The sequence below is a fragment of the Amblyomma americanum genome, chromosome 4 (genome assembly GCF_052857255.1).
Source record: "Amblyomma americanum isolate KBUSLIRL-KWMA chromosome 4, ASM5285725v1, whole genome shotgun sequence".
In the NCBI taxonomy this organism is placed as follows: domain Eukaryota; kingdom Metazoa; phylum Arthropoda; class Arachnida; order Ixodida; family Ixodidae; genus Amblyomma; species Amblyomma americanum.
Genome location: NC_135500.1, coordinates 214,207,430 through 214,228,967, shown reverse-complemented (window position 1 = coordinate 214,228,967; position 21,538 = coordinate 214,207,430). Strand labels below are relative to the sequence as shown.

Sequence of the window (21,538 nt, the reverse complement as noted above, 5' to 3'; positions counted from 1 at the left end):
TTGGAGCAGTCTAGAGATTTTGAGGCTTTCTGTGCCGGTTTTTCACCCAAGGTGAAAAGCAGATGCACCTTTTTTACTCGAGCCTAGAAAATCCACCAACAAGGTTATGGCCATCCACCGCAAGAGCGTGAGGTTGTCTAGAAACCCCCATAACTTAGGAAAATGAAAAGAAAGCATTTCTCGAACCTTTTACAAATTTTCATAGTCAACATTGCATTGGGAGAAAACTTTCTGCAAAACATAAAAACTCCCCCCCCCCCCCTTCCGAACAGCGTTTCATTCCCTGCAAACACCCAACGCCCACAGGTTCAGCTGTTCCCGCGTTCGCTTTATTCTTTTTACTTCCCAGCGCGACACTTTCATCTGTTCACTGCCGCGAAGAAAAATGTGAAGGGACAGAATATTCGGGCAGACGCGGCAGCCATGGCTGCTGCTGACGAGTGACATGACTCTTCCAAGAGGTACATTTCATTTAAGGGCATGGAAAGTGTTCGGCACAAAGGGCAGAAGTTAGTGTACGTTAAGGAGCGCTCTGGGGAACAAACCCCCAGGTTTGTTGCCCATGGGAAAACGCATGCTCTTTGAGCACGAATCTTTTCAGGATCAACCCTCGGATGCATGCTGTATTTTTAAAATGACGACAGTGAAATACTGTGCGTCACAAAAACGCGGTCCTTTCTAACGGTTTTACTTGTTTTGTTGTGACGAGTCCTGATAGTGGGGCCCACCCCCAGTGGCCGAGTAAGTGAAGTCCGATGAAGTAGTATTTTCGTAGAAATTCGGAAGCCAGGACAAGCCATCCCAAGAGATATGAAAGGGAGAGAAAAAGAGGAAGAAGAACGAAGAAGGATAAGAAGATGGAGGGGCCGAAAAGAACGAAGCAGAAAAAAAAGTGAAAAAGAAAGCACGCAAGGCCAAGAGAGAAAAGAAGAGCAGGTGAAAGAAGAGGGACAAATAAAGGACCATGAAGAATTATGGACAACTGTTTTTAAGAAGACGAAGAAGAAGAACTGGAACTGATACGACAGAGTATGCGTTAGCCTTAGGGTTCCCCTCGGACGGACCAGCCACTGCAGCTGACAGGTTTCGACCATGCGAACGGGAGACGTGATTCAGTCCGTCAGTTACCGTGTGACACATCGTGACCCCGCTCCACTCTCCCGGTCACATCCAAAAATCACAGTGTGCCACGCCGTACTGGCTCTCCACTTTCCTCACCCGTCGCCTACCACTCTTTCTTTATCTTTCCTTTCCCTCTCCTCTAAAAGTAGAGAGGCTTCCGCCGACCGAGGCTTCAGGCGTATGGACCGACGAACAGATATTTCAGGCATTGGGGTTGAAATGCTAACGCGTTAAAAAAAGAACGGCAAGAAGAAGAAGAGAAAAAGACGAAGAGAAAATGAAGAAGAATCACGGCCCTAGCAGAAACTGTAAGCCAAGCCGAAGCGTAATCTAGCCAGTATTTTCTTCAATTTATTCTCTTTGTTTTTTGCTTTCTATCGCTTCAACTCACCATGGATGCTAGATGCGGCAGATAAAGACCATCCATCAATAACTACCTCGTAGGCGCTGCCTGTCAACGGTAGAGGTGAAAAAGAATGAATTAAGAAACAAAATCGTTACAAAATACGGCCTATGGACGAGGGTAAAAGAAGAATTCTGTTTTAAATCTGCCCATTTCTGATTCTCTTCACCTTGCTTCATTGCTTATATAGCATCGGCATGCATCTGCTGTCGGCCGAACCAGCTACTCAGAGGGGCGGGTGACCAGAGTTGAGCATAATGGTTTGAAAAGTCGTGCTTTTGTACAATTTGATGGGTCGGACTAATACTTGTGTCTGTTCGTCTCGTAAGTGTGATACACCGGCGATTTAAAGGCCATCCAGATATTGTATCCAGTCTATTTGTTCACGTTTCAGCATAAACAAGAAGCGCTTAACAGACTTGTAAATAGAGGATTAACAAAATTTCCTTGAAATCAGTTGATAGAGAATAAGTAAAAGCAAGGCAAGTCTAACACGATGTAATTGTGTGTTTTGTACGACAAATTTTTGAAATCAACTGCAAGAAGGCAACTTTAGTTTGTTTAAACATAGCGACAAATTATTGTATGCACTTAAGTTTCCACGGCGTAAGCAAAGCAGTATAACAATGAAGAACACACTACAATGAATAGCGGCCGAAGCAGAAACTGCTGTACCCCTCTTCTCATGTGTTTTCGAATTTTTCTCTTGCTTAAAAGCACCCCTAGCACCTCTTTGCCCGTTTTGCCATCGGCAATAATATATGGACGCAACAGCAGCCCAAATGAACATCGCCAAAGGAACACAGTTTAATCCCCGTCTCGAGTTGCAGTCAGTCGAATTCTGTGCCGGCGCTTAGCATGCCGTGCCTGCCGGTGCAAATCCTGTAATCCGCTTACCAGAAGCTCCGACGCCTCCACGATCGGTGGCGAACAGGCAAAAAGGCAACGGCACACGCATGCAGGAAGAAGAATATGGAAGCCACGGACAGGGAAACAATTATTTTTACGCGCTTATATCCCAAACGAAAAACTTTTTTCCGGAGTTTTTGAGTGTCCGTCCCTTCGTGTAGATTCGTATGTGTTGCCCCTGCCTTTTCGAAGTGTGACAAGAGCCGTCCGGGTCCGCATGCCGGCTCTAATGTAAGTACGTTCTCTCTGTTCCCATACATAAAGGATTATGAGGGAGTTAGTGTTAAAAATATAAAAACTAAACAAGCGAACAGTGTTATTTCGTCTTTTTCCGACAGCCTTTTAATTCTCCATCAGTCGGCCTCACTGTTTCTCCTCCATTCGGGGTTTAATTCCCTGGAGTTTTTTTAGTAAGTCGTGTCTTGGCGAATTAATTTGGTCACTGCCGCGCGAAGCAGCCTAAGCGAAATCTCTGAGGTTTCTCTTCTAATTACAACGTTTTATTGGAAAAAGCTAATGAGGAACGTGTCGAAAAGACATGAACTCGATTGCTTTATTAAACGGCGCGATCAGTTATTTTTATTTACATTTCTTTAATCGGATAGCACTGATCCACGGTTGGCAGGCATCGCGTACCTCAATCGCGTATTTGGAATCGCGTATTTAGTTCACTAGCTGTCGAAGTCCTAGTGTCCAATCGGGCATTGATTGATTAATGCATATTGGTATCGACAATCGTGTTATATTTTTATTCAGGTAAGAAAAGGCCATGACAAGCGCTTGCGTCGCAGTTACTTGCTCCTGTTGGTGCTGCCATGCCCACGTAATATTCGGGTAATGTTGACTGACTGCGTTGCCTTTTTGAGAAATATACTTTCGCTTGCGGACGACACAGAGAGCAACGCGGACCCTAACATGCGAGGGGCTATGGCTGAAAACATCCTCCACCTGTCGGCTGTCATCAGCGCAATTAACGAGGCATATAAGACGTCGAATGAGCCCCTGGCAGCTACCCACGTTGAATCGGACACGCTGGCAAACAGCTAGAGTCGAGAAACAAAGGCCAAGGAAAGACTGGCAGAGCTTGAGCGGAGCATAGCACCATATGTACGGCAGGTTGGTGACCTTGAAAATCACAGCGGGCGGTCAAACTTGATTATTTATGGCATGAACGAACACAAAAAAAAGACCGCGCAAAGCCTGAAAAAGAAGTATTGGCTAGCATCCTCAAAGACAAACTTGCAGTATCGATTTCTGGAATAGGAAGGGCACATCGGCTTGGTGCCAAAAATGCAAATAAATACTGTACAATTATATTCATGCTGCTTGACTTCAGAGACAACATTAATATAATGAAAAACTTCTCGAAGCGTATAGATCCGAAGACTTAGTAAGCGAGTAATTTACAGTAAGTGTTAGAAATACCAGAAAGATTCTTTGGGGCAGTTTAAAAACAGAGAACGCGACGATAAAATTAGAGCAAATGATAAGGAGTTCATCTGGGATGAAGTTAAAAACCATACCATCGTGTGAGGCAAAGAAAGCAGCCAATGGGAATGAAATGCTTAAACATCGTAAATACAAGCAGCACGAGTGTCGAAAACACAACTTCTTGAACGTAATGTCTACTTTGTTTAATTCCCTAACACATGGCTTTTTTTTCACATTAGCAGCAGCCGCATCTTTCCGCCGGGTTATGTGGTCCTGCGCAAATGCAAGTGTGGACGTGGCATCTTCATTCTGATTAAAGGTTGCGTACAGCTGGGCAAATTTCTTGCTGGTGGGAGCGACGGCCACTCCTGCGCTTTACGACGAAGAAAACTTGCGGAAAGCTCAATATTGAGCACGGGCTTAGGAGCCTGCGCTTAGATTTGATATCTTCGCAAATTTTCTCCGCCATAAGCTGCAGGAGCACGGAAAACGCTGCCGTCACGCACGCCAACCAAAGATTTGACCGGCTGTACATAGTACTTCCCTGCTTGATGTCGCACGCGTCTAGTCATTCTGGTCAGTTGGTGAGTCTTCTATTTACGTGGCCACTATGTACAGGCCCCCTAACACTACAATACACAGGCAGCGCATCTTCGCTGAATATGTGCAACGACACATGCACCAGAAAAAAAATATTACTCCAGATTGTAATCTTCGTGACATCAAATGGCATGCTTTCGAAAGCCGGGTAACTGATAAAGACAGTGCAGAAGGGTCAATTGATCTTGTCTTCAGATTCACTTGAAAGCAGATTATCGAGCAACCGAAGCGTGTCACCCGTGCGAACCTAAGAATTCCCAGAGAGAACTTTCATGAACGAAAACATTCTGCTTAGCTCCTATTCCTGGGAAGTGTTAGAGGGCGTATCTCACCATGAGGCAAAAAATGATCAGTATCGATATCCGAACGCCCACGTCAAGAAAAGGCAACCACAAGGATTTTCAACTGGGTTCGAGCAGACGACGTCAGCATTCGATGCCATTTTGATAGAGTGGTTAAGAACTTCTCCCATCGCTTCGCTGACACGAAGGTTTCAGTGAATGACCTATATATATATATATATATATATATATATATATATATATATATATATATATATATATATATATATATATATATATATATATATATATATATATATATATCATTGAAATTCGTTGCCTACCGCTGTTTATTGAATTTGTTTCCACTAAAGTGGCCGTGGTGAAAAAAATAATAAACCCTGGATCTTACGAGAAATGATTCGGCCAAAGCTGAAAATTGCAAGAATAAGGAAGGTTAGAAAAGAGGATCTACTTTCAAGCTATAGCGAGATGATTCGTGAGTTGTCAAGAACTTAAAATTATGGAGTATATTATATTAGTCTAAATAAATTCGTTAAGGTATCTCCTAATATGTTCTGGCACTATTTAACTTGGTTAACTATTTAACTTGCCACTATTTAACTATTTTCTTGGTTGCATAGGAAAACAACTTGCCACCGAATGACGCTTTAGATAAGGTTGGCGAATAGATAGCGAATTTAGATGAGGAAAGTGAGATTAGGAATTCAACAGTTAACTTGTTCTTTACAACAGCACCATATCACGAATATTTATTCATGGTTTATGGTTCTTGGGGGTTTAACGTCCCTGAGCGACTCAGGCTATGAGGGACGCCGTAGTGAAGGGCTCCGGAAATTTAAACCATTTGGGGTTCTTTAACGTGCACTGACACCGCACAGTACACGGGCCTCTAGAATGTCGCCTCCATCAAAATTTGAGTCACCGCAGCGGCTTGCGAATATTTATTTATTTATTTATTTATTTATTTACTTATTTATTTATTTTTTATTTATTTATTTATTTATTTATTTATTTATTTATTTATTTATTTATTTATTTATTTATTTATTTCAATATGTACAAATCGCCCGCTGGGCAGTGCTGTATGGGAGAACAAACGTAAAGACAATATCAAAATCACAGCTGGCCATAAAAACAGTAAAAGATAACCAAGGAGTACTGCAGCAAGAAGCCCTTAAAGTGCACCCACAAACGTATGAAAACATACGAAAATAGGTGCCTGTTATGATACTCATAACGGAAGCGAACAGTTGCCGAAATCAAGGAGCATAGGGGATGTCATTTTTATTTTTGTTTTCATCAATAAGAGATTTTTAGAACAATAAAAACAACCACATGCGGCCGATGGGATCCGAGCCCACATGTACACACCTCTGCACAAACATGCACAGCACCTCCTTTCATTTCCTTGCCTTCTGAATAGTTTAACAAGGGCCTAGTATCTGGCAATCTTGATGTGATAGCTAGCACAAGTGGGTCCTCGCTCAGCTTCCTCCCTCACCGTTCGATCATGTTGCTAAGTGGCACTCGAGGTAATAAAGGACACACAATGTCCGCTGCTTTGGACGAGGATGAGGCTGGGGAAAACTCTCCAGGTTAGCTTACACTGCTCATAAATACCACCGAAAACAGGAGACTGGACAGCCGCTGCCGTAGCTCAGTTGTTTGAACACCTGAAATTCGGAGGTCGTGGGTTTGGATTCCACCAGCGGCTTGTGGTTGTTTTCTCCTCTGTTTTTAATAATATTTCATTGATGAAAAAAACCACAAACTAAAAAAAATGACATCCCCTAAGCTTCTTTGTTTCGGTGACTGTCAGCTTCCGTCACGTGTGTCATAACGAGCACCTCTTTCCATTCCCTTGTCTGCTGAATACACCGCTTTAGTATGACATGTGATGAAATTTTTGCCATGCCGCTTATTACACCGCGCTAGTTTTAGGCCTTCATCATTCACAATTCTGCATAGCATATTCAGCTTCTTGGGCGCGGTTGGGATCAAATTTACTCCAGGCCGCCCTACTATTTTCTTCAACGCATGGCTGATCCCGTGCACATGACGGCTCTCTTCTCTATTTCATTTTCTTGCAACTCGTTCGACTGGCCTGATTGGCGTAGTTATTTCAAAAGCTTGTAGCCGAGACTGGTAATGAGGGCGTCCAGGAATTCCGCTTCTCGGTCCTGTTTTTCGCGCACTGTTTTCGTTGAAATCACGTACCGACTGACCTGGTAACTCTCCGTAATGTTTTTACAGCGGCGCACTCAGAGCAGTGACAAACAAATGATGAAAACAATAAGAAAAGAATAAAAGGACAATGGAAACTATGGAGACGATGACAGTGGCAATGAATGATAGAAGCAGTTTCCTGTCAAAATGGGTTGTTTTCCCAGTGGCACAGCAGCTTTTGCGTGAAAGAGTTAACATATTGTTGAAATATATGAAGACCACATGGTGCCACAACGTTATACGTACGATTCATTTGCACAATGGAGCATAATTTGAACGATCACTCGTCAAACACATAGCCTTGTCGCACGGACCATCCAGGCATCCGAAGCTTGATAAAAGGTGATAAGTGGATGCACCCAATGTGTTCATTTAAGCACTCAAAAAGGAAGAGAATGTCCCGCGATTACCGTCAAATCGGTTAGTCTCCGAGAGCGGGGGCAGTGTTGTCACTGTCTCGAGAAGCGGATAAGCAGACCGCACGCCCCGTGGCATTCCTCAAAGCTGTTCCTGCACCTTTTCGAGTGTTTGCGAAGGGGCGCGGCAGATGGAATTTCAACAACGGAAGCACGCTCAAGTCTCGGCCCGACAATTCTCCGTTAGAGGGCAACATGCCAAGCATGGTGCCGCTGGTTGAATGGCCTTGGTTGAAACTTGGTTGAATGGCCTAGTCGCTGAGAGCGGGCTGCAGTGCTCTAAGGAGAGAAGGTCGAGGCTCACCACCAGATGAGGAGGAGAAAAAGTCTGGGAAAATTTCTTTTGCCAGAAACGCATACTATACGTAGTTAATTTTAAGGAAATTCAAACAGCTTAAAAGCGTTCGACTTCGCCACTTCGGGTTGACCCACACTGAGACAGTTTGACTGCTACTTCTACCATCGTCCTCTCTGATATTTTGTACACCGTTTACGAGTGACGGAGGAAAGGAGGCATATATGCCAAAGATGCGGTAAATTCGAATAAAATTCAGTTGAACTGATCTAGAAAACGCTTTTTAGAGTTTCGCAAAACCTTTCTGCGAATTGAAATCATCCTCCAATCGTGCATTTTTTTTCCCCGTCAAAGAAATGAAGGAGATATAGTTCACACAAACGTTCAGAAGTATGAGTTCAATAGTTTCGTCGAAATGCCTGGAATCGTGCGCCGGACTTTCTCTCGCGGATTTTTCTAAAATACAGACTAGTGCCCGCAAATAACGGTCGTTCAGCGAGAATGGCACAGCATTAACACGTTCCGATCGATGCGACAGAGAAACGGTTCTTCGCGGCACTTCCCAGCTGCCCTTCTATTCTGACCGGCTTGACCACATTTTTTTTTCTTGAGGTCTCTGGTGACACTTTCACTTTCATTTCTGGGCCGCTCGCGCTTTGTCCTCTGTCATCGTGACATTGTGCTCTCCAATTGATGGGTGTGGGGTCTCCCATACTCCATCACAATCTACAACCAGAAGTTGGAGCAGCTCGCAGAAAAAAAAAATTGGTCGGGCGAAAATTGCACATTTATACTTTATTGAAGGTAGCAGGAGCAGGCTGTAAATGCGAATACAAAGCTGAAAAAGTGAATAGCAGCACAACTAGGTGAAAACAAAAGTAGTTCGGCCATTATTTAAGCAGTTTAGTTTTTGGATGGCGAAGCCCTTAGCGTAGTGAAGCAATTCGATATATGTTTTCAGTGTTTTGTGAAGAGCTATAGTTTTTAATTATAGAAAAACAAATCTGCAACGTTTCCCGCTTGAGTTCCGCCGCTACAGAAAGCTTCTCGCGCTTCCAGATTATACAAACTGCAAAGCGTGCGCAGGAGATGCATGCTCTCGCCTGGCTTCTGAATAGGCCTCAGTTCGCCGGAAATGTTGGCTGCAGCGATATCGTAAAAGAGGTCGAGAAAGCCGACAGAGACTCCTGTCTCAATTAGCGATTGAGCCGTCCTCTAACCGGGAAAATGAGCCCCGCTTGCAGAGTCGGCGCAAATAATCCTTATCCTCAAGCAGCTACTATTCATTTAAGAAAAATATAGATGCAGAAGGAGAGACACAGAGTGTAGGCCCTTATGCTTAAAGTAACAATGAGGAATAACTAAAGCCTACAACGTTATTATCACTTTCTTAAGGTAAAGGCGCTGCATTAACTGAAAACAACGCTGTTAATGAAAACGGAGCGTAAGGCATGGATCGCGGATCCAAGAGGCTACGCTAAACCGTCATTCACTTCAAATTTGTGATCACGGAGCGCTTTTCGCTGTAGACGTCACAAGTTTGAGACGAATGATGAGGGGGAAGGGAGTTACATGTGGCTTCAGCTGCAGTAAATGCGCCTTTTCTTACCCTACAAATATCTACATACTCAGAGAGAGGCACAGAATTGATTTTTACTGTGAAAAATTATTGGATAGAGTTGTCCTCAGCGTTTCTTTAAACGGAAGCGCTCATTTAGAAAAAAAGATGCAGAGGTAGGAAAATTCACTAAATATTATAATTTTTGCATTAAACGTCTTAAACTAGTTCGGTAGTAACTCAAGACGGCTGGTCAGCGACTGTATATTGCTGAAAACCTGCACCGTCTCACCTAGGGGACCGGGAAATCCGCAGCACCTCCTCTTCAACGTCTTCGGATTGTGAATCAGGGTTCTTCCCAAATCACCTGTGGCGTAACCTGCTGCATTTTCAAGGATACCTCTAAGGTGTACGAGGAGTACACGCGATACTCTGTGACTTGACCGTTACGGTGCTTCTATACTGCGTTTCATACATCAGGTGCAACGCTGTGAAAGGTACGGAAGTAGTCCAGACGGGAAAACAAAGAAAGCCGTGTTATTCCGCGCTTGTTCTGTGGCCGAGTGGTCTATAATAAGAGTGCATTTAATCAAGATCATGAGAAATGTGTCATGAGGTAAGCCTACAGGCAAAGCATTTAGTACGTTTCGCTCACCAGAAATAACGCACTACTTTTTGGTCGCGGATGCAGGCAGCGCAAACAAGAGCGCTAGCTTTGACAGCGTTGCACATGATGCTTGGAACGGAGTATACATCTAAAGACGCTACTGTGGTGCCCAAGTCTACAAATTTAAAACTCTTAAGCGATACTCGGTGGATCGTCTGAACGCGTTAGCGACCAAAGGTTTGTTGTATCCGAGGTAAACACGCTAAGTTCGTTACATCCGAGCTCCACACAGGAAAGTTGGTTACGTTCGAGGTTAATACACGGAGTTTTGCTATGGCTGAGATTAACACGCGTCAGTTGGTTATATCCGAGGTGGCATGCTCAGGCTCGCTGTATCCACGGTTAATACATTAAAGTATGATAAATCCGTGGTGACATACCAAGATTCGTTATATGCGAGGTTAACACACGAAAGGTCGTTATACCCTATAGGTAGTAAGCTAAGTTCGTATAGGTAGTATACTAAGTTCATTCAGATACCGGCGAATAGGATTCCACTAAACTCCGTAGTTCACCTTTGCTAAGTGCCGGCAAGTCCCTCTTTGCCCAGCATCCTTTCCCAGCATCCTTTCCTGCGCGGCTCGCGTCGTCCGCCGTGTTCTCCCAACCGCGGTTGGGGTGTGCGGCCGCAAGTATCCGAGCGGGGCGTTGGGAGACCTTGCAGAGCCACAGTTTTGCCGTCCGGCGCAGTGATATTTGTGGTGAATGAACTAGGTAGAGACAAGCACTAGAAATGCCAGTAGTGCGCTTCAAGTTTAATATTCTACGCGGTGTTTTGCCGGAAATGGTGAGGGTGACAAAGTGCTTAGTGCGGCGGCCGATTTCTCGAGCGCTTTCTGGCATGCTGTATCCCCTGTATGCTGCTATTCAAGATATTTCCTAGGCAGTAGCTTCACGAAAATTCCGGCTAAGCGGCGTGTCGCTTTGCACGGCTAAGGAACCATGTAACTCGTTTGTGTTTGCAGCCGAAGAGGCGGCATATTTTACAGAAGCAAGCGCATCAAGAAGGAAAATAGAAGAGACAGCACGAGCTGTACTAATAGCTGTAGGTTTACTGGATGCCAAATAATAAATAGGAAATGCAGAAAGCACACACAAGAAACCAAGGTAAAAATATCAGACAGTGGAACCAAACGGAGTTTGACCTAAAGATGTCCTCGCTGCAAAAGACTATTGCTGAGAAAACGGAAGAACGCTGTGGACGCTTTTGGCTGTCACGTGGTTGAAAAATATGCCAGTGTGCTTTCCAAGCTACAGGCAATAAACACAACTTAGGTACGGTAATACATGCGCCACAGTTCACACGTTGGGAATTCGTCAATGAACTTTGTTTCCAAAATTTTTGGTGAGTTACGCGGCTGACCCCAGCCGATGCCAGTGGGGAGACGCCTGTGCGGGAAAACCTGTTTTCTTGTCGTTCATGTTTGCCTACCAGGTATATATTACTTTCTTACAAGAATGAAGTGATTGTGTTTTCGCCAGAAAGGCGGGCAATGCACCTGAGCACATATTCCAATTCGATTGTGCACTTTCGTAACCACTTAATCACAGACGGCACACCACTTCCTTCTTTCGGCGCGAATTATCAAAATAGTCCTAAAGCTTGATCGCTTCGTCTCTTGCTATGAAAAGAGTGCGCATTGAAATCTCCTAACAAGTGGCCCCTAAAGATGCACTGTGCACTCGTTTGGCGATGACAGGCACAGTTTCGGCGGTCAAATGTTTCCAGCGTAAAACGCATTCAACACGTAAAGCTTGCGTGTACGAAACGACTGAGGAAGCCGGACCGCTTCGAGAAGAACGTGGTAGACAGAAGCAGCTCTGAAACCGGGAATGGATGCTGTCCAGTAAAATTCGTCGGCGGCACCGCAAACGTTTTCGCTAATTAGCCTTTTTCAAAAAAAAATTTGCGGTGCTTTAGCTCTGGTTAAACCTGAAGTGACGTGATAGCTACAGCTGGCGGAGCAGAACTTGGTCACGTGACCAAGCGCGTGACGAACCACGTGATCAGCCACGGCGTCAGGCCACCGGCAGCTGCTCCGCACCAAGTGACCACCCACGTGACAGCGTGGCGGCGCAGCCACAGAGTGTCGCGCCGCCACGCTGCAGGCTCAATATGCTACCGTAATTTAGCTATCGCTACAAATCTAATCAAGGCACTTTAGTTTCCACCTACCACTGGCCACTTTCAGACGGCAGCCGCCATTCCCGTTTACATAGACCATTCAGTGCTAAACCATTAAAAAAAAACACAGAGGCGGTCCTGGATGGATCGTTTGATGCGTTAGCAGCCAAACGTTGGTTATATCCGAGTTAATATACGAAGTTCGTATAGGTGGTGTACTAAGTTCGTGCGTAGCCGGTGGGCAGGTTTGCACCTGCCGCTAGCTACTGCCAGACGGCGGTCGCCTTTCCGCTGGCACAGATCCCTCTGATTATGACGCATTATAAGATGTCTTCTTGCGTCCAAAAAATTCAGGGGTTACTTTGGCAATGCAAAGTGCGCGAGGCGAAAGCTTTTCTGCGTCCATTCTGCCTGCTTCTGTGATTTTTCTTTTATCTATTTTATTTATTTATTTGTCTAGTTTTTAATTTTCATTCCGTCATTCATTCTTACTTTTCCCCTTTGCTATTTTTAATTTTTTAATTTTTTATTTAAAAAAGCCTTTCTTACTATCTTTATTTAAATTTGTTATTCAGTTATTTCTTTTATTTCTATTGTTTAACTGTTTATTTATTTTTATATTTGATTTATTTACCTAATTAGTAACTTAACCATAATTAAGATTAATAAATAATTACTAATCACCCATTACTTAGTAATTGCTAAGAGTATGTATAAGGGTTTTAGCAATTATGCCACTGATGACTTAATATTTAATCGCCTTAATATTTAAGTACTGAGCAAGCAGCAGCACAAGTAGTACTCAATTACTGGCAATGTAGTAGCGCTCCTAGATTGAACAGCCTAGGTTTACTATACTCTCCTTCGCCTTGTATCCTTTAGAATTCTGCTCACCTCGTTGTCCGTCTCCCAAGTTAAAAGTTGGCAACTACCAGTCGTATCCGTGGTCCAACTCCCTGTCTCCTCCTCTCCTTGCAGGGCTGCTGAAACTGCAGCAGATATTTCACATGACTGCCAACAAGAAACTCGAGGTGCGGGTGGTGCGACGCTTCTACAACGCGTCAGATGCGAACGCGTTCCTCCACCAGATGGAGCTGAACGACCGCGAGTCGCGCAAGTACGTCGTGCTCGACAGCAGCGCCGACGTGGCGCGGGACATCATCATCAACCACGTTCGCGACCTCTACACTGGAAGGAGGAACTTCCACTTCCTGCTGACGAGCTTAGTGAGTATCCTTCGTGTACACGTTTTGATGTAGAAGTGCATTCTTGGCCTCCGCCTCACAATTTTCCCCTCTCCCCCAGCAAAAAAAAAAAAAACGTCCGAATTTTAGCGAGACCCATCGCCCTTATGGCTGATAAGACAATGGCTCATAACAGGCAACTTGAGAGGTGCCCACTTGGTTTTAGAGAAAGTTATCTCACGCCTCTCATTTTGAAAAGTGGGAGCTCATTTTGGCAGGTATTGCACGACAAATAGCGAACGACGTCCTGGTAGTGGTTAGGCGAAATGCCTTAATAAATTGAGTCGCCGGTCGGAGGCATGGGGCTGCATTAGGTTGAGCGCATGTCGAATGATGAGCCACCAAGTTTGAGCAATGCCTGAAAAAATTGCATAGGATCCCTGAGGCGATGCACGCCACAGGCTTTGTTCGTCTACGTCGTCCCAACTTGGTAAAGCATCGCTTTCGCGTTTGCCCTTCGCGGCAGCACTCTTGCGTCTGCATTGCGAGGAATATCTGCAATGACAGTTCACGTCCAAGGCTACTTTAGCTACAGTGAATACCGCACAGTGATCTGAACATGTGCGCTGTACGCACGGCCCCTCAGAGAAGAAGTTTTCTGTCTTATCCACACGCACTTCCAAGAACAGGAACAAGACGTATTAGTAGTATCCTCTATTTCCGCTGCCCCAGCTCAGGTGCTGCAGTATCGATGGCAGATGCCGGGGCTAGCAAAAATCTTTTCCTTCCTATTTATTATGATTTTATTAAAACCACTTACTACTATTAGTAGTTGACGAAGGAGGAAATAGCCTCGGTGTATTACAGGGACTTCAATGGCACGTCGGTAGGAAGATATTTTACAACAGCCGCATCGGGTGCTTCGAATATAAATATGTTATTTCTTAGTAGTTTTGCTAACGATTGACTTCAAGTAACCGGTAGAAAAAATGGAGATTTATGGTGCCAAGTCAACAGCAACTTATTAAACGTAGCGAAACTCTGTTCACATCTGCAGTAGCTGTGAGTAGCTTAAGCTCACTAAACATCTCGTGAATCTTGCTTCATTTCCAAGCAGAAGGCAGAAACACTGAAATGGTTCTCTTCGCAGATATCGCGGAATACACTGTGATTCGCAGTTTTTATATTAATCGCGAGCGCACAAATGGATTAAATCATAGACCTTCAGAAGACGTGATTGACATTTTAATGCATCTAATGCCATTATTTCTCCGGAACATTGGCAATCATAGACTTCGTACTTTCAGATAACACCAGCGAGCTCACAACGATGATTTATCATCACCTAATTTTGTCCATTTGTCTAAAAAAATGCTTGCACATGTTCTTATCGCCACGCTTTTGTGTCGCTGTTGAACACAGGTAATGGACGAGTACTTCAACAACCAAATCCTCGAGCTCGGAGTAGTGAACATCACTGGCTTCAGGATAATCCAGGTCAACAGAGATGAGTTCAAACTGTTCCACAAGCCTTGGGAAAAGTTGGACCACAACAAATGGCCAGGAGCTGGAACACCTCACGTTTCGGTAACCGTCGTTTTTTAGTGCTATTCTCTGCTCAATGCTGAAGAAAGTCGAAGTAAAATTGCCAACCTGTGTACTGAAATAAAGATTGTCCACTGTGATACTTAGCACAGGATAAGGCTATATTAGTAAATTTTTAGAATTTTCTCTACACCTTCTCTTCGATTATCTATAATATCTAGATGTTTAAGGCGTGCTAATGAGACTCCCAAAATATGTGAACATAATGCCAGCATGTTGTAAACTTGGAAGCGCAAAAAACCGGACGACGGACAGAGTAAGGGAACACAAAAAACAGGTTCTCGAGCGCTATTTTTTGTGTTCCCTTGCTCTGTCTGTCGTCCGGTTTTTTGCGCTTCCAAGTTTACAACATGCATCACCAACTAGCCCGGCAGCTTGCTCTCCTGAAATGCCAGCACCTGTTTGCTTTCGATTACTTAAGTCATTTGCTGACTGCCTAAGTTGCTTGTGTCCGAGCAATACTACACTTGTTCTGAGGATATACGTGTGCTGAGAAGAGTCCTTCTCCTCCTCCTCCTCCTCCTGGGGATATATTCAGGAGTTTGTAGTGCACGGAAGCAAACATTAATTGATTCGTAAATGGCCAGCCCCAAAACACTAGCCAAACCCGTTTGATGACGAAACACTAGTTAAGAGAAAAGCTGCTTAAACTGTATGCACGAACTTCATTAAGTCTTAGCACATCTTATTTTATTCCACATGACCGCAGAAAAACCGAAGCAGGTTGCAAGCTTCCAGAGACGGTTTTTTATGTAGTACAATCCTGCGCAGTGCTTAAGACATAATACCATCATGTAGAAGGCATGCAGATGTACAAATTGAAGAACCTGAGGACAACATTTGCCACTCAAGTGGCGCACTGTTCTCCAGGTTGCGAGGGCATTATGAGCGAAGTAAGGTGGTCAACTTCTCTCATATATCGAAAGTGCTGTGACCGTGTTGGGATTTTTGGTTTTTTGTCTGCATGGAAAGGGACGAGCGGAGGGACATGAAATCACCGCAATTTGTGTGCAAGGTTCTAACTATTTATTTGCGAAAACTGTTGACCAGTTAGTTTTATCTAGAAAGCAGAACCTTTGCACCTAGAACAATTCGAAATTATATGGCGTTGACGGCTTAACAGCGCCTAGATTTCTCATTATTTCACAAAACGCTGTAGCTGATAACTATATTGAATTGTAGTGTTTAGCACAGGCAAATGAAAGCTTTACTGAAGTTCACTAATTTCTTCTAAGCCACATGTGAACGTCTTATCTCTAGGAATAAAAATAATCGGTAGTCACGAAGTCAGTACGAGCGCGATTTGCTGCGTCAGCCATCAATGTTGAACAAAAACAAAAGCGTCATATTCTTGAAGTATGGCTCCCAAATAAAATCTTTCGTTAATAAAGCAGTAATTACTAGCATCCACCCATGCGCAGCCATACGACTACAAAGGACAACTAAAGAGCTGGCACAAAAATACCGTGCAGAAAAATTCGTGCTGGTCCAGAAGTCTAACCCAGGACCACCACCTCACCGGATCAGTCGCTCTACCAACTGAGCTAACTTGAACGGGTAAAGTACATTTCAGGGATAGAGTGAATCGGTCAGTAGTTTGAAATGCAACGGTGTTGGTACAATGCTTAGCGGAATTCCCCTAGGTGTAGAAGATTTGTACTCAGGGAGTAATTACTCGTTAGCATCCACCCAAGCGCAGCCTTACGGCTACAAAGGAAAACTATACAGCTTCCATAAAAATTGAACAAAATGGTTGAAGAAAAACTTGCCCTGGTCAGTGGGCCGAACCCGGGACTAGGCCTCGCCGAAGCAGTCGCTCTACTCCCTGAGTTAACCTGGATTGCTAACATACAGTATGATAGGTGGGAATCGAATTGATCAACAACTCAAAGTGGGAACGGTGTTGTGCCATGTTGATCTCCTAAATGTGGATCAAAATGTTTGTAACGGTCACCACATGACTATGAGTGAAATTCCTTGTTTCAACCAGCCACATTTATCGAGGCTAAAAACGTGCAGTTCTTGAACTGCGGCTGCCAGGTAAAATCTTTCTACGTGACAGTCACCATGTAATTACTAGTACAATTCGTTGGCCAACTAGCCATTTTCTACAAAGCTTTAGGCGTCCATTTTTTTATAAGTGTGATTTCCGGCTAAAATCCTTTTTCCGTAGCTGGATAAACAAGTTCGTCTCTTTACATTAAGCTTGGCGCTTCTATTAAAACGTCCGCGACCACCTATCCCTTTTAAAATTTTGCCACTCAGATGCTTTGATAAAAAAATTAAAGCAATTTGATGATCTGATGACATCACAGGAAAAGCGACCAGTGACTGTGCTAAGGTAGCACAATTTTTCAAGAGCCGCGGTCTTCTATATTGAGAGTAAAGCCCCGCTATTTTAGCGTTTCCGGTTGTTTATAATGTGATGTATCGGTCTCGCCCTTCGCGGACTTCCTCTTCTCTCCCTTTAGTGTTCTGTTTTTTTCTCAACGGCTCCCGCTAGTTTCCCCACCTTAACGTGTCGTCTATTGCAGAGAAATGTTTACAACCGGATTACACTTCTTGTTCCTCATTGTTGTCTTTAACTGTTCGTCTGTTAACTGTTTCTATCATTCGTTGCCACTCTCATCGTCTTAACCGTTTTAATTTCTCTTTGGTTGCTCTGTTTTACAGCCGCCACAGTGGCTAAGTGGTTATGGTGCTCGGCTGCTCACCCGAAAGACGCTGATTCGATCCCGGCTATGGGAGTCGCATTTCGCTGGAGGCGAAATACTAGAGGCCCGTGTACTGTGCGATGTCAGTGCACGTTAGTTTGGTTTGATTTATAGGGGTTTAACGTCCCAAAGCAACTCAGGCTATGAGAGACGCCGTAGTGAGGGGCTCCGGAAATTTCGACCGCCTGGGCTTCTTTAACCTGCACTGACATCGCACAGTACACGGGCCTCTAGAATTGCGCCTCCATCGAAATTCGACCACCGCGGCCGGGATCGAACCCGCGTCTTTCGGGCCGGCAGCCGAGCGCCATAACCACTCAGCCACCACGGCGGGGCCAGTGCACGTTAAACAACCCCACATGGTTGAAATTATTAGTAGCCCTCCACTACGGAGTCCCTCATAGCCTTAGTCACTTTAGGACGTTAAACCTCATAAACCACTTACTCCTTTCTATTAATTGTTTTCTCTTCCACTGCTGTCAGTACACCTCTGTGAAACGCCTATGTCTGTCAGTGGCCACATTACGATAAATCAAGAAATAAACAAATAAGTAAACAAGTAAATGAATAAATATTGAGCAGCAATTACGGATACGAAATCACTGCACTTCAGTTAACATGCACAGACCGCACGCAATGAGCTCAAGACACAAGACGGAATATTTCATTATTACCAGTGATGTCAGAAAATGCAGAAAATTTTTTAGCGTTTACGATAAACCTAAAATGATAGGAATCTTCAAAGCGCGCACGCCTACCACCTTACTTCAGATGGTCTAGATGAGGTGGTGTAGAAAAAAACGTAACTACGATGTTCATTAAGACGCACGAGGTAATGCCTAATCACACGCAATTCTTTCCTCTCCATCCTTGCTGTTTCAGACAAGGCAGAAGCAGTCTTCGCCGATCATTTCGGTTGGAGTGAAGTATTTCAGACTTATTGATGCATATCCCCCCCTCCGTGTTTTGTTTTTATAACCGTTTCTTAAAACCTTTCCTGGGGTGCATAACAAAACAGTATTAGTAGCGGAATAGGAGCCTATATAAGTAGTTTTCTTCAGGGGCAGATTTTGAATTGGGACAGAAAAGGAAGTATAATGGGAAGCTCCTAAATATATGCAAATGTACTCCATACGGTTTGCTTGTTCAATGACGTGGAATATGAGTGCATATGCCTTAGGAAAGGTGTTCTTGCTGCGGGGCGCAGTCCCTTATATTAAAGTTGGGTACTTAAGCGAGCTCGTCCAAGAAGGGTGCATTTACATGCAAATCCATCGCGCTCTGACAAAGCCCGCCAACGTCTTAGAAGAAAAAAAAAGAACCGTCGGCAAAGAGGAATCGCTTCATACGGCGAATATATATTCCGCGCACTGGTGATCTATTGGATGAATTTCCATTTCAGAATATTTGCAGACACGCACTATTTTGACATAGCGATATAAATACTCCTAGTAGCCCGTAAGAAGTTCGAATGATAAAATTTAGGCTTTACTGCAGCAGCCTTAATAACCAGGAGCTCGGGCACAAGTTTTATATCATTTGATCGCTGTAATGTGCATAGTCGAGCAGAAATGCGCACATCCTTGTTTAAAAACGCGGCATTTCAGCCGAAAGAAACATTTGCATTGGCAAATGGGTCTAGCGCAGTCTGAGCATTCATGGCACGCTCAGGAAGTTGTTAGGTTAAACTCTAGACTGTGCTAGTAAATCTTTTAAGTCCATCAAATTTCTTCAAAATTTAGTTTCTTAGCGTCATTGCCCGCAGCAGGGCATGCTAGCAAGCAATAAAAACAATTCAGTCCTATGAAACCTGTTATTCAAGACCACAAGAGACCTTTCACATGCCGCATATGCACTAACCGCAGCTGTCGTATCAGAGCTTCGCCTAGCATTTTTTCTTTTGGCTGCACTGTCTTGTGATCACACGTCGTCCGCAAATTAAGATGATCACAACTTGAGTGTTAACTGATCCTCTAACTTTCGGACACAAGAGACACAAGTGCCGTCGTAACCTCTGTTGATTCCGGGTGCACATCACAGCTTTGGTCTCGAGCAAAATACTTGGTGACATAGCCAAATCCTAAAATTAGGATAGACACGAATTTGTTGTGCATTCATGTTCGCTGGCTCATGTTCATATGAGATAATTTAGCCTGACTTGTTTCCTTGCTTCGGTATGTGCTGAAGCCAAAGGCGAGATGGGCAATACAATAAGCAGTAATAAACAATTGTATTAGAGCTAATGATTAATACACAATTGATCGTTACATTTCCTCTAGATACAGTAGTGACGATAGGCTTCGATGAACCATAAGAACATACTTCCCCTTCCCTTTCTCTGGCGTATTAAGGCAAGATTTATCAAGAAAAGAGCAGAATTGAGAGTCTAATCATTTTCTGTCTATTTGTTTCGTAGGCGGATGTGGCGCTAATGCACGATGCCGCTAAAGTAATCCTGGACACATACAGCCGTTTGCTGAAAAATAAGTCTGACATCTTCCGTAACAACTTTCGCCGAGGTGAAGTCTACAACCGCGGTATGAAAGGCATCGACTGCCAGAGTTGGCCTGCCGTCACATGGGAACATGGCAAGGCAATCGCCGAGTTTCTCAGACAGGTAAGAGCATCGCCCTACATTCGAGGAAGTGCACATTACGGCTAAATGGGGTCCCCATCTTGTATCTACTGCTTCAGCGGTAAAACGCTCGCGAACCAGACAGATGACCTTCGGGTAAAGTATTGGCACACGCATACACAGATCTGAACGCAACAGTCCGCAGGCTTGCGTTGAAAACTTGTGTAGCAATTTTGTGCTGCCCACAAGCGAAATAGAAAATAAATACAGTAATAACCGAACAGCAGAGCGCATGAACTAGCCGCTACAGCCATAAGAGGCAAGCACAGGCGAACTAACAAAGGGGCACTGCTGTTGGCCACATCTAGAGATATAGTTCGATCTTGCCATTCAAACGCAGGTGCTTCTTGCCACGAACACGATGCTGCAGTAAATTCTATTTCTCCTTTTAAAATCGCGACAGAACGGAAGCGAAGCATCGCCACTGCTCCCTCGTCGTGCGCAAAACATGATCCTAGTGCCCCCAGCTTCATTTCATTCATATATCTGCCATGCTTTCCTCAGAGCTACACAGCCATAAAGCTAGAAATCCGGGAGCAGCACAGCCCATTCAACGGTGTTCTGCTCACATCTGTCGCAAAAGCCGTGCCAAGCCATTAGCTGTTCACACACCAGTATAGTTCCGAGGTCTACCGGCCGCATTAGGAAACGCTATTCAATCGTACACCATGCTGCTGGTACATGAACGCTTCTGCTTTCTGAATATGTTACACAAAAGAAAAAAAGATCGAGAAGAACGTCGCCGCTATCGCCTTTCAATGAATCCTACCTGGCGCAAAATACTGCGTTTGCTTTTTACCTGGACCTCGTTCTTTTCTTGCGCAGAGTTAGTTCTCTTAGGATGCACTAATGCAGTCTGCCAGTTCTCCACCACAGGACACACAAATTGCATTAGAGACGAGTGGTATTAAATGAATGCGACGTATGTGATCGAAGCTGGCGCCGGTAGACGAACAGCGCTACGCCGTGGGCAAACGGCACAAAAATTTCGGGTTTCCGGGCTAATATTTGTCATTTATGCGTCGCCGTCGTAGAGAATACGCACCACATTAATTATGCTCTGGCATTTACAGTTTAAATGACACCACAGCCCTTTTAAGAAAAGAAGTGTGGCAGTAGAGAGCCGTGTCAATAAATATTCCTGAGAAAAAAAAAATAACCGCAATCAACCGTGCCATAGGCATAAGCTGAACTTCATTTCTGTTGTATTTACACCTTCAAACGATTTGTACCTGCAGCGAAACTGGAGTGACTTATTCAAGAAAGAATCTTAGCAGGGTATGACAGGCAATGAAGGTTTGCGTATTTTTTAGCTGAACTCTAACTGTGTGATTTGCTTCTTC

General features: G+C 44.2%; 1 protein-coding gene across 4 annotated transcripts in view; it reads left to right on the top strand.

The window, feature by feature from the left end:
* LOC144129295 (glutamate receptor 1-like) overlaps positions 1-21,538 on the top strand; it is a 191,844-nt gene that overhangs the window by 125,661 nt on the left and 44,645 nt on the right. For all 4 annotated transcript variants that reach the window (XM_077663320.1, XM_077663322.1, XM_077663319.1 and 1 more), the window contains 3 exons: positions 13,036-13,283; positions 14,664-14,828; positions 19,977-20,177. In XM_077663320.1, coding sequence (XP_077519446.1) covers positions 13,036-13,283; positions 14,664-14,828; positions 19,977-20,177 — 614 coding nt within the window. The remainder of the gene's footprint in view (positions 1-13,035; positions 13,284-14,663; positions 14,829-19,976; positions 20,178-21,538) is intronic.